The 13,820-nt window shown below is 43.7% G+C and overlaps 1 protein-coding gene across 1 annotated transcript in view; it reads left to right on the top strand.

Moving 5' to 3' along the window:
* Positions 1–13,820, top strand: part of LOC127433192 (fibrillin-2-like) — a 198,545-nt gene that overhangs the window by 108,866 nt on the left and 75,859 nt on the right. Inside the window, 12 exon segments of the mRNA XM_051684909.1 lie at positions 3,622–3,747; positions 4,121–4,348; positions 4,437–4,540; positions 4,543–4,564; positions 4,854–4,982; positions 5,921–6,046; positions 6,275–6,400; positions 6,803–6,925; positions 7,067–7,192; positions 9,273–9,398; positions 9,494–9,616; positions 10,627–10,749. Of these exon segments, the coding sequence (XP_051540869.1) occupies positions 3,622–3,747; positions 4,121–4,348; positions 4,437–4,540; positions 4,543–4,564; positions 4,854–4,982; positions 5,921–6,046; positions 6,275–6,400; positions 6,803–6,925; positions 7,067–7,192; positions 9,273–9,398; positions 9,494–9,616; positions 10,627–10,749 (1,482 nt within the window).

Raw genomic sequence — 13,820 nt, 5'->3', positions numbered from 1 at the left:
ACCCGTATGTCCGGTGGAGTGGCATGCAAATACCACTCGCCAATTTTCATTTCATTCTCTGGTCTTTTATCAAAGACCAGAGGTGTCTCGGGCTCCCAAGAGTGACCCCTAGTGTCTCTACATCGACACAACGTCTCGTTCCCTCCATCAGGGAATGGAGGTTACACCAGTAACCATGACGATTTTTTATCTTCCCTGAGGTCCACTGATAATGATTGATAACGTTTTTTGCACAAAAACTGTTATAATTTAGTAATATATGATCATTTTATCACCCTGTCTCTGGGCCTCTGTCTGAAACGCTCTGTTCTGGCACCTCCTTAAAATGTCAATGAAAATGCAACTTTTTTTGATTGGCTAACAACTTGCAGCCCCTTGAAATCGGCCGTATTTAAAACTAAATTAGAAAGGAATGAACAACCCCACAGTATTTTAAATATAAATGTCATGGTTTTCACATAACACACATCCAAAACATTGCATCCAAATATATTAAACTGTTCATCTCAAACACAGCTGTTAACACTCAGCACCATAAACTATCAAACAGTCATGACATGTGAAATATTCATAAATGAAACTGTTTACTTACTGTTTTGCATTGTGTCCAAGTGATTTTAACTGCCCCATCCTTCAATAAGAGTTGCTTTGCAAAGCTTGAATCGTATTATTACTGGTTCACAAGCAATCCATGTTGACATGAGCCGAAAAAACAAGCATTCCACACTGAAATACCATAAAGATTGCAGGAATGAGGCGAGAGAAAAAGGATCTATATGCAGGCTTTTTAATAAAAAAACTTTTTTGATAAATAAGCATAAAGAAACTGGGATGAAATCAGGGAAGGAATCAGGAACAGAGACACAAGAAGGAAAACACAGAAATTCAAACTAAAAGTCTTAGTTCTCCTAGGGACCTCTAGTGGCTGCTAGGGCAAATATCTCAAGTGTTACAGAGCCCCCCAACTAAGGAGTGGCTCCTGACGCTCCATAACCCATAAAAAAAAAATAGTTCATGGGAGAGTCACGTGACACCTTGCAAGGATCGGACATGTGAAAGGTGATCTCTGCGCACTTTGCTAGTTTTAACACTTTTAATGATATAAACCGGTGTGATTCAATACACTCTGTTCCATAACTGTTCTAGGATGACAATATGTCAAAGAATTCAAAATCCTCGGGCTCTGGAGACATTAGAAGACACTTACAAGCTCAAGCTGAAACCCCTGAGCAGGCAGCAAGCCAGGGAGTCGATTTAGTCGGGGAAATGCGGGAAATGCTGCGAGAGATGTTGAACATGTCGGCAATGCTGACGAAGGTCATTGCTGACTTGGAGGATCTTGCTGTGATATGCCGATCGATCACCACCTTGGAGGTGAAATTTACTGATGTGGTTACAAGAGTGGGGGATGTCGAGAAATGGATCGATTATCTGGAGTCATCGGAGATGGAATTAGCTGCTAATCCGCTAGCGACCAGGGTGGAGAACATGGAGAACTGTTACATCAACGGAAGGTCGCTTTTGCACTGATATTCCTGGCCAAATTGAGAATAGATGTTAAGGATGCCCATAAAACATTCACATGCCCACAGCAAGGGAAGTCCTTCATAAAGTCAGTGGAGTGAGTAAGTTATCTTGTGGTACTCACGTTGCAGCCGAGTGGACCAGCTCACTGATCATTCACTTGACTGTTTGAGGAAACTGAGCACCTTTTTATTTCTCTTTTTATGCTGGCTCCGCCTAGCAGCTGGAGTTTGTTTTGTGGAGTAACACACCTTCGGGACAGTTTTGTGGATGAATCTGCACGCTCTTTGTGCTTATTCCACCTATTGGCTGGAGTTATAGATTGACTTTTGCCATGTAATTCTGTTTCACAAAATTTGTATAGAAACAACACTGGAGGAATAATCTCTGGGGGCAGAGCCAGGAGAGGCTCGAGGGGCGAAGCCATGGAAGGCGGAGCCGTGAGAGGCTCGAGACAAAGAGTCCTGGATGAATGGGAAATGACCTCCGTGGTAGAGAACATGGGAAGGGACTCGGGAACGACCTCTGTGGTTGTGGGCATGGGAGGAGACTTGGGAATGAACTCTGTGGTCGTGGGCATGGGCAGAGACTCAGAAACAACCTCCGTGGTCGTGAACATGGGCAGAGACTCGGAAACAACCTCCGTGGTTGTGTACATGGGAAAAGACTTGGGAACAGAAACTTTTCTTCTCTTCCTCCTCCTCTGGATGGCCGAAGTTGGCAACACTGGCTCTGGGACGGACGAGGCTGGCAACTCTTTGGCCGTGAAAGGCGTGGGCGCCGGTTTGTTGACCATGGCAGGCATGGGCGTGGGCTCGTTGACCATGGCAGGCGTGGGCACGGGCTCGTTGACCATGGCAGGTGTGGGCGCAGACAATTTTTGAGGTAGGATCTTCATGGACCTACGCACCGACATCAGTGGCAGATCATACAACTTGGAGACGGGCCGTGGAAGGCTTCGGGACAGGAGCCGTGGAAGGCTTCGAGACAGGGGCTGTGGAAGGCTTCGAGACAGAGGCCATGGAAGGCTTGGACAAGGGAGCCAAAGACGCAGGTTTTGGGGTTCTCGCCATAATCCACTGTATAAAGGGAACCGCAAAGTTCCAGAGCCTTCTCCACATATTCGCCGAGCATCCAGTGAGGATCAGCCGGAGGCATCAGTTCCCTCAGTGCACTATTCAGACCGGCCCGGAAGAAAACCACCAGAGAGTGGTCTGGATAGTGCACTACATTTGCCAGTTCTAAAAACTCATGGACATGATCCTCAACTGGACAGTCCCCTTGTTGAAGGAGCAGAATTCTGACGGCCGCTAGATCCATTTTTTGGTCAGTCTTTCTGTAACGAGGCTGGCGAGGATGGAGGATCTAAGTGCAGCTTTTAATGGAAACAAAAGATGAACAAAGTAACTCACAAAACACAGGGAACCAGGTACAGAACATGACAATACACGTGAAGACTGGGAAACAGGGAAAACAAGGGCTTAAATACACAGGGGCAAACAAGGGAACGAGGAACACCTGTGGAAACAAATCATAAAATTAAACGATAAAATTTCAACATAAATGTCAATGCAAAAAACAGGGAATATGTGACAACTACAGAAGATATGGATTTAATCACTGGATTCTTATGGGTTACTTCTATGCTGCCTTCATGTGGTTTTTTGGAGCGTCAAAATGTTGGCACCCATTTATTTACATTGTATGGACCTACAGAGCTGAGATATTCTTCTAAAAATCTTAATTTGTGTTATGCTGAAGAAAGAAATTTGTATCTGCATGATGAGTGTGAGTAAATGATGAGTGAATTTTCATTTTTGGGTGAACTATTCCTTTAAATGTCTTGTCTGCGAGACATCTTGATTTATACATAAATAACCCATTAAGAGGATCTTTCTTTATCATTTATTGATAAATTGGTGCTCTGCTAGGGAAATCACACAGAACACAATAAACAGTACTGTCAAATTTAATAAATGCATTACCAGCATTAAAGTATTTATTTAATTATTTGACATAGTTAAACTATCTAGATGTACTTTTTAACCTACTTATTTTATCCACTTCCACTCTGTGTGTGTCTGCGTGTGTTTGTAGATGTGAATGAGTGTGAGGTGTTTCCTGGTGTGTGTTATAATGGATACTGTGTGAACACTAGAGGGTCTTTTAAATGTCAGTGTCCAGAGGGTCTTACACTGGATGTTACCGGACGTCTCTGTGTGGGTGAGTCACACTGGAGTATTTAACCCTTTTCAGCCCTGTGTTATGGTACACTCACCTTCACTATAGTCAATATCACTTAAGTGAGTTTAGTGTCTCACTGTTTATTATAATGAACCCCTAATGAATACTCAGATCAGTTCAATTTATGCAGTTATTTGTAAAAATGTTTATGCTGCTGTCAAAATTAGCTGTCAAAAGTGTATACCTTTTGATTTATATAGCTCAGTAGATTATGCAGTCTTCGCCAGATCAACCCAATAACAGAATGTATAAACACAGCACTTGTAACATGTTACTGTATTATTAATATGTACAGCAAATGTGAAGGCCAGAACAGCAGATAGAAATTAGATATCTTTTTTGATTTCTCTAGACGTACGTTTGGAGCCCTGTTACCTGACGTATGATGAAGACATGTGCACACAGCTGGTGTCTGGACGGTTTCATATGGATGCATGTTGCTGTACAGTGGGTGTGGCCTGGGGCAAAGAGTGTGAGTTATGCCCAGAGCCTGGCACACGCCAGTATGATGCTCTGTGCCCGAGAGGACCAGGCTTTGCCAACAAAGGAGACATGCTCACCGGCAAAGATGTCTATAATGGTAAAATAAAGATGGTTGTACTGGAGTATGTAATGTCTGCTTTTATGAAGTATGCTTTATGTCTAATTAATGATTTAAATTCCCCCAGATATCAATGAGTGGAAAGTGTTCCCAAGCATTTGCACTCATGGAAAATGCCGGAACACCATTGGAAGCTTCAGATGTCGCTGTGACAGTGGCTTTGCGTTGGATAAATAAATGAGCTGAACTGCACAGGTGATGATGAGTGTCTGTAAACACCCGAAAATCATTCATAAACAATGATTGAAAGACTAGAGAAAAATCTTTACATTTAGATGATGGCAATAATGATAAATAATGGATATAGGGGTCTTTTAATAACCCCAGTCCCCTGAGTTGCACATGCATTCACCTGAAAATGTACAAAGCATTTCATGTATTGCCTTCCTAGATCCATGTATGTAAACAGTATTGTTTTAATATTTCCTCTTTCATGTGTGTTTGTAACAGAAAATCTTTCCTGATGTGTGTGTTTGTGTGACAGATATTGATGAGTGTATGATCTCTCCAGATGTGTGTGCTCATGGCACATGTGTGAACACACTGGCCAGTTTTAATTGTGACTGTTTTTCCGGCTATGAGAGTGGCCTTATGATGATGAAGGACTGCATAGGTGAGTAACGCTTTACTGATGAGGTTTTCTATATGTTGCGATCTTTTAACATTGTACTAATACTACTAACTATTGCGCAGTTAACAAATATACAATATAAACAAATTAAGTGCTATATGAAATATATAAACTCTTTAACCTTATTTCTCTGAGCTTAGTTATTCCGCGTGCCATTCCATGTGCCAGCAGCACCTGAAACATGAGGAAAACGTCAACACAGTTAGACCAAAACAAACAGAACATGGAGCATGAGTGTCCGGATCCCGACACAGACCGAAACCGAACCAGACAGGAAGTTAGGATCCAGACACCATGCTCCGGACACGAACAAGACTAACCAAAGAGCGCATGGCAGTAACTCACAACCGGAGCCGTGTGCTCACACAAAGAATGTACACAAAATACAAAACAGACAGGGAACGATGATGTCACGGTCCCATCAGACAAAAACCCCAACCTGCCAGAGTGACAGGACCATGACATTACCGAAGAGCGCGCGATGGTAACTGACACCCGGAACTGTGCGCTCAACACAAAGACAGGACACGAAACACAAGACAGAACATGGGGCGATGATGCCATGGTCCCGTCAGACAAAAACCCAACCTGACAAAGTGACAGGACCATGACAGGTCTTCTTATGATAAACAGTTGCAATTGTTTTTCAATGGTATAGTCACCAGGGATTATCTGTTTATGCTATCGTTGTTTAAAGCTAGATGGGCTACATCCACTCTTACAGTGTATGCAGAGGCATGCCAACTTAAGGGTGTCTATGGGTTGTGTCCCCAAATGTTGCCTTTACTACCCCTAATGTAGTACTTTTCATGGAGAGTGAAAGAATTGCCATGAGTATTCCCTCAGTTCATAGAACTGTGGTTACAAGCCAGGCCATTATTATAGTGTATCAGTTTGTGTATGTGAATATAATGCTGCAGATATTGACGAGTGTGAGATAAATCCCTCACTGTGCCATGGCGGAACCTGTGAAAACACTGATGGCAGCTATAAGTGTATGTGTCCACCTGGTCATCAACTGTCCATAGACAGTAGTGCCTGTGAAGGTGAGAACTAACTTAAACACATCATAATCTTTGTGCTGTGTAACACTCTGTATTATACATGGACCACCTTTTGAAATTAAATGTTACAAGCAGTTTTAACCAAAATACATTATGTCCTCTTTGAAGCTTAAGGCCTCTAGTTGGAATCTTCTGCCCTTTGAAAGTGGCATTTCTGTATCTCGATTGATTCTTCTCTTGGATCTGATCTCTGATACTGTGTGTCTTCAGATGTGAATGAGTGTGAGCTGAGTGCCACATTGTGTCGTAATGGCAGCTGTGTGAATGTGGTGGGGACCTACCAGTGCTCCTGTAACTCTGGTTACCAAACAACACCTGATAGAAAAGGGTGCACAGGTAAGGATTGAAGTACACACAAAGCTCAGACATTTTAGCTTCACAAAGTCTTCATGTCCTTTTTAGTCAAAAGTGTATCTTAAATCTTAATTTGGAGTTTTGTTGTCATAGGAACAAAGTTGTAATATTGGCTATAACTACACTAATAAGGCTAGGAAACAATTTTATTACATTTAAATCATGTTAACTTGTATAATGTTTGCATCTTGTGGCTATACTTTCGACTTTTAAAAAAAACTCTGCTCCCCACTCCAATGCCACTCCTCCCTGCTGTGGAGTGAAACAAACAGTGAAGTGACCCAGTGTTGTTATACTGAATATCAGCACTCTTGAAACGCCAGTTGGCCAGTCAGATTAGAGGACTGGAACTAACTGTTGTATAATCTAATTTGTATTCTTCAGATATAGATGAGTGCACTATAGAGAATGGAGGATGTGAAGTTTACTGTAATAATTCAGAGGGCAGTTACTTCTGCAGCTGTGGTAAGGGTTACACATTGATGCTGGACCAGCGGACATGTGCAGGTACATTCAAAACATCTGCTGATCTATTAATAAACCTGATAAACAGCAGTGACATTTCTCTATGTATAGACTGCAGTGGCTTCCCTCAATACATGAAGCAGTCCTTCATATTTATCTCTCTCTCTCCCACTCTGTCTCCAGATGTGAATGAATGTGAGGAGTATGTTGACATCTGTGAGGGTGGTCAGTGCACTAATGTCCCTGGAGAATATCATTGTCTGTGTTATGAAGGATTCATGGTTTCTGTGGACATGAGGGCATGAATCGGTATACTGCTTATTTCTTCGGAAGAGAAATGCTGAATTTTTAGAAGGACTGAGTTGAACTCAGTGATTTATACAGTTCAACTCACACATGCTGAAAAACCTAGATGATTAACTGTCCTGTTGAGATTACTTACTTTGTTTGTTCCCCTTGCCTCCTTGAAGAGGAATAAGGTACAATTAAAAATGTGCATACCTATGATAGAGCATTGCATTTTTATGGCCATTAATTGTGTATTTAAGACCTATATTTTCAGAATACTAAATAAAATATGAACAAATTTCAAAATAAGAACAAAATATGGCAACTTCTGTTGATTCCATTCATGTTTTAATGTAAAGATAATTTAGCAAGCAAGTGATGCACATTTGTAATATGTCTGTCTGTATCAGGTCTGAGTCTTACATAGTGTCATATTCATACAGTTTAAGTAGTGTATTTTTGCCAGTATCAGATTTTTCTTTAGTTTGGTCTACAGGTGCATCTCAATAAATTAGAATGTCGTGGAAAAGTTCATTTATTTCAGTAATTCAACTAAAATTGTGAAACTCATGTATTAAATAAATTCAATGCACACAGACTGAAGTAGTTTAAGTCTTTGGTTCTTTTAATTGTGTTGATTTTGGCTCACATTTAACAAAAACCCACCAATTCACTATCTCAAAAAATCAGAATATGGTGACATGCCAATCAGCTAATCAACTCAAAACACCTGCAAAGGTTTTCTGAGCCTTCAAAATGGTCTCTCAGTTTGGTTCACTAGGCTACACAATCATGGGGAAGACTGCTGATCTGACAGTTGTCCAGAAGACAATCATTGACACCCTTCACAAGGAGGGTAAGCCACAAACATTCATTGCCAAAGAAGCTGGCTGTTCACAGAGTGCTGTATCCAAGCATGTTAACAGAAAGTTGAGTGGAAGGAAAAAGTGTGGAAGAAAAAGATGCACAACCAACCGAGAGAACCGCAGCCTTATGAGGATTGTCAAGCAAAATCGGTTCAAGAATTTGGGTGAACTTCACAAGGAATGGACTGAGGCTGGGGTCAAGGCGTCAAGAGCCACCATACACAGACGTGTCAAGGAATTTGGCTACAGTTGTCGTATTCCTCTGGTTAAGCCACTCCTGAACCACAGACAACGTCAGAGGCGTCTTACCTGGGCTAAGGAGAAGAAGAACTGGACTGTTGCCCAGTGGTCCAAAGTCCTCTTTTCAGATGAGAGCAAGTTTTGTATTTCATTTGGAAACCAAGGTCCTAGAGTCTGGAGGAAGGGTGGAGAAGCTCATAGCTCAAGTTGCTTGAAGTCCAGTGTTAAGTTTCCACAGTCTATGATGATTTGGGGTGCAATGTCATCTGCTGGTGTTGGTCCATTGTGTTTTTTGAAAACCAAAGTCACTGCACCCGGTTACCAAGAAATTTTGGAGCACTTCATGCTTCCTTCTGCTGACCAGCTTTTTAAAGATGCTGATTTCATTTCCCAGCAGGATTTGGCACCTGCCCACACTGCCAAAAGCACCAAAAGTTTGTTAAATGACCATGGTGTTGGTGTGCTTGACTGGCCAGCAAACTCACCAGACCTGAACCCCATAGAGAATCTATGGGGTATTGTCAAGAGGAAAATGAGAAACAAGAGACCAAAAAATGCAGATGAGCTGAAGGCCACTGTCAAAGAAACCTGGGCTTCCATACCACCTCAGCAGTGCCACAAACTGTTCACCTCCATGCCACGCCGAATTGAGGCAGTAATTAAAGCAAAAGGAGCCCCTACCAAGTATTGAGTACATATACAGTAAATGAACATACTTTCCAGAAGGCCAACAATTCACAAAAAATGTTTTTTTATTGGTCTTATGATGTATTCTAATTTTCTGAGATAGTGAATTGGTGGGTTTTTGTTAAATGTGAGCCAAAATCATCACAATTAAAAGAACCAAAGACTTAAACTACTTCAGTCTGTGTGCATTGAATTTATTTAATACACGAGTTTCACAATTTGAGTTGAATTACTAAAATAAATGAACTTTTCCACAACATTCTAATTTATTGAGATGCACCTGTATGTCTTCTAATTTATGTCTCTAGATGTGAATGAGTGTGAACTCAACGCTAACATCTGTATGTTTGGAGAATGTGAGAACATCAAGGGTTCCTTTATCTGTCACTGTGAGATGGGTTACTTGGTGAAGAAAGGAACCTCTGGCTGCACTGGTGAGACCAGAAAAACACATGAGCTTTTATATTGGTATTCTGTAGTTCTGTACTTTTCTGAAGTGCTGTAAATATTTGCATATGCTCTAATCTAGATGTTGATGAGTGTGATATTAACGCTTATAACTGTGACATACACGCCACCTGTATCAACACACCTGGACATTACCACTGCTCCTGTAAAGACGGATGGGCAGGTGATGGAGTCAAATGTGCTGGTGGGTGAAATTCCACATTTACCATGTTACTGCTAGAGAGGTGTGTTGGTAACAGTACAGGTAAACTGGATGCGACTGTGAGACTTAGTATGTTGCTGAATGTAGTGGATGCAGTAGATGATTTATTGAATTCCAACTGTCTCCTTTATATTTTCCAAATTTAAAATACACAGTTTCATTTGAACACTGAAAATGTTCTGTTGAGGACATATATGTTTGTTTTGTGGAAATATCATCTGTAATAGAAATGTAAATGCAATGACAAGCCAAAAAAAAAAAAAAAAAAAACAATCTAAAAAAACCCAAACAGTCCCAAGTGGATGCTCTTTGTTAATCAGTCTTAAGAGTCTTCTGGTGATTTCGACTACTCAAGTATTCAACAAATAAATCAACCAGGTGTTGATTTGGGTGTATTCTGAGGTGGAGGGTGAGTTCCATTTGTAAAAAATTTTAACTGATCACATTGTCTTTTCAGTGTCTCCATGTCAAATTTAAAATAATTTAAAACACACATTTTCTGGTATTTTCCACATTTGAAAAATACTGACTTATCTGTCATTTTGACAGATAAAATACAAGAAAGAAAAACATTTAAACCATAGCATGTTTTTTAACCACCTTTACTGTATGTATAAAATACCACTGTAACAATCACAACATTAGATCAGCGTGGAAGCTGAAGTCATGCAATTGATGTATTTTCAAGCATGATCACTGCTGTCACTTCTGAATGCTTGAGTACTCATGGCCATTCCTAGTGTTCAGCAGTGTTCCACATCACAATAGTGTCTTTTACCCTCAACTCAAACTGGGAAGGCATGTAATAGTATTCTGCTAATAGTTCTGAGAGAGAAAGAAAGAGCGAGTGAGAGAGAGAGAGAGAGAGAGAGAGATCACCTGATAGTAATTTAATTAGAAATATAAAAGATTTCCTTCTCAATTATATAAAGTTGTAATCAAATCCATGGTTATCACATTTTGTATGATATATTGTATATTTGAATGTGTAGATGTGGATGAGTGCACTAACGGGACTCAGGTGTGCAGCTCTGATGCTCAGTGTGTGAATACAGCAGGCTCTTACCACTGCATCTGCTTTGACGGTTTCACTGGAGATGGATTCACCTGCTCAGGTCCAGCATTCATCCATCTATCCATCCACCTTTTTCCTGAACGCAGGTGTCCCCCGATTCATTCAGGAAGCATGTTTTTGTTTTCTGCTCTCCAGTCTTTTCACTCACATCGACGTATGTTTTTAGTGGATAATGTGTTGTTTAGGGTATTATATTTGTATAAGCTTCCAAATTAAAAAAAGCATGTGGCTCCATTGCGCCGATGCTTTACAGATGATGATGATGGTCGTGATGGCTGTCCTTTGACAGTGCCTCACTTGTCAAAGCTTAAAGAGTGTGTAGATGACAAATCGATGACCTGAGGTGAGTTATATTGATATCATGAACACCTTTGAGTTGTTATGACAGCCAACAACTGTATAAGTTGAGCCTGAATTAAAAACTAACATATAAAATGATTGTTGTTCTCCATCTGGATGGCTCATTTTGACATTGCTTAGTCATGGAGACCAGAACCAGAAAACGTCATGGTTACTGGTGTAACCTCCGTTCCCTGATGGAGGGAACGAGATGTTGGTGTCGATGTAGTGACACTAGGGGTCACTCTTGGGAGCCCGAGACACCTCTGGTCTTTGATAAAAGGCCAATGAAAATTGGTGAGTGGTATTTGCATGCCACTCCCCTGGACATACGGGTATAAAAGGAGCTGGTATGCAACCACTCATTCAGGTTTTACGCTGAGGAGCCGATATAAGGTCCGGCCATTTCAGCGGGTAGTTCAGCATTGTGGCAGGAGGGACCAACGTCTCGTTCCCTCCATCAGAGAATGGAGGTTACACCAGTAACCATGACGTTCCCTATCTGTCACTCACTCGACGTTGGTGTCGATGTAGTGACACTAGGGGTCCCTATACAAAACGCCACAAGGCTGAACTGTGTTACATGAACTGGCGGTGTGTGGTGGGCAGACTTGCTGTGTGCCTCATAGCCAGCACACCAGGTTGACACGTAACCTCCCCCAACACAGTTATGAGTGTCGAACAGCCCTTTTTGGGGACAAGTCGACTACCCAAAGATAGAGACAGGCTTAACCCAGTCGTGGCCTCTTTTCCCCTTCTCTTTTTCCACTCCCTAAAAAAGAAGGAGTATTATCCGACTGGGTCGCCAGGTCTAGTCGGGGGGTGTCCCTCCCAAGGGGAGGACACCACGGAGACCACACCTCGCCCCAAGAGAGGGGGGGATATTTAAGTGGAAGAATACGTCACATGGTCTTTCCAACCATGTGGAGAGCCTTCAAGGTAGATCCTGCCCAATGGGGGAGGAGTTACTACAAACATGGAGACTGGGGCAGAGGGGCTCTGCCCAAGGAAGATGCAGTTTGCCAGCAGGGAAACGAATTAGCGGGAGATATAGATTGCATGGGGTTAGCCTTACAGGGAACCGCCACATGCGGAGCACCTACCCCAAAACCGGGCTCTTAGCTAGCGCGTGTACTGGGCCGGCAGCGAGTCTCTCCGAAAACTCGACTGCTACAGGGCTCGGAGGAAGTCAACCAGGGAACAAATTTTGTGAACACTACTGGGAATTAACGGCGCACGTCTTCAGCTCAAAAGGAGGTGGAAGGCACTATGTGCAAGCGATACACCTGGCTGGCTATCCTGGGCTTATCCGCTTGTGTTGCGTGCCACTACCTGGGATGAAACCGGTTCCACCCGGAGGTTGTAGAACCTTGCAAAGGTGTTGGGTGTTGCCCAGCCCGCTGCTCTGCAAATGTCTGTTAGAGAGGCACCTCTGGCCAAGGCCCAAGAAGCCGCTACACCACGAGTAGAATGGGCTCGTAGCCCTACTGGGGGCGGCATGTTTTGGGCGAGATATGCCATAGTTAACACCACTTAGCGAACAGACGCCACTTAAAAACATGCGTCTCGTAGAGGGAGCCCTAGACTGAGTGATCGTGTCTACCATCGCAGGTGGGAGACAGCTTAGGTCTTCCACGTCCCATCCAGGGGCCAGACATGGAGATTCCAGAGGTCTGGGCGCGGGTGCCGGATGGTGCCCCTTCCCTGAGAAAGAAGGTCCTTCCTCAGGGGAATTTGCCAGGAGGGAGCTGTCGCGAGGAGCGTGAGGTCCGAGCATCATGTCTGGGTGGGCCAGTAGGGTGCTACCAGGACGACCTGCTCCTCGTCCTCCCTGACCTTGCACAGGGTCTGTGCAAGCAGGCTCACTGGGGGAAACGCATATTTGCAAATGCCAGGGGGCCAGCTGTGTGCCAGCGCGTCTATGCTGAAGGAGGCCTTGGTCAGGGCGTACCAGAGCGGGCAGTGGGGAGGATTCTTGGGAGGCGAACAGGTGCACCTGTGCCTGTCGAATCGACTCCAAATCAGCTGGACCACCTGAAGGTGGAGTCTCCACTCTCCCCTGAGGGTAACCTGTTGTGATGGCGCGTTCGCCGTAGTGTTGAGGTTGCCCAGGATGTGAGTGGCTTGCAGTGACTTGAGGTGCTGCTGACTCCAGAGGAGGAGACGGCGGGCGAGTTGTGACATACAACGAGAGCGCAAACCACCTTGGCGGTTGACATATGCTACTGTTGTCGTGTTGTCTGTCTGAACTAACACATGCTTGCCCTGGATCAACGGCCAAAACCTCCACAGGGCGAGCAGAATTGCCAACAACTCAAGGCAGTTGATGTGTCAATGCAGTCGTGGACCCGTCCAGAGGCCGGCGGCTGCAACGGGGGAGGAAGAGGCCTGTCCTCGTGACCTGTGAAGACATCCCCATGTCACATCGGGGGTGGATTTGTGCCACAGCTGGGCGCTCAGGGGCGGGAGACCGCCGCTGGAGCGCCAAACCTGCCAAATGGAGTGGTGGACGGTGGTCGTGATGACGGCCATACACACCGGATACGTGACCCAGGGAACAAGGAAACCGCTCTTGCTGAGCTCTTGAGTACTGCAGCCACTTGGGCATACAGCGCAAAATGCAAAAGGTAAAAAAAAGATGAAGATCTGCTTACCAGCTCCAGAGCAGCGGGTTTCATTGTCCCTGGGTCGCCCATCTCAAGGGCGCTTTGAAGCCTTTCACGGGTTCTGGGCGGCCGCGAGATGGGTGGCGTCCGCTTCCTGCGGTGGGCT

This window comes from Myxocyprinus asiaticus, chromosome 43 (genome assembly GCF_019703515.2).
Source record: "Myxocyprinus asiaticus isolate MX2 ecotype Aquarium Trade chromosome 43, UBuf_Myxa_2, whole genome shotgun sequence".
Classification (NCBI taxonomy): Eukaryota; Metazoa; Chordata; class Actinopteri; order Cypriniformes; family Catostomidae; genus Myxocyprinus; species Myxocyprinus asiaticus.
Note: the sequence above shows the minus strand (reverse complement) of the source record. Positions and strands in the feature narration are given on the sequence as shown.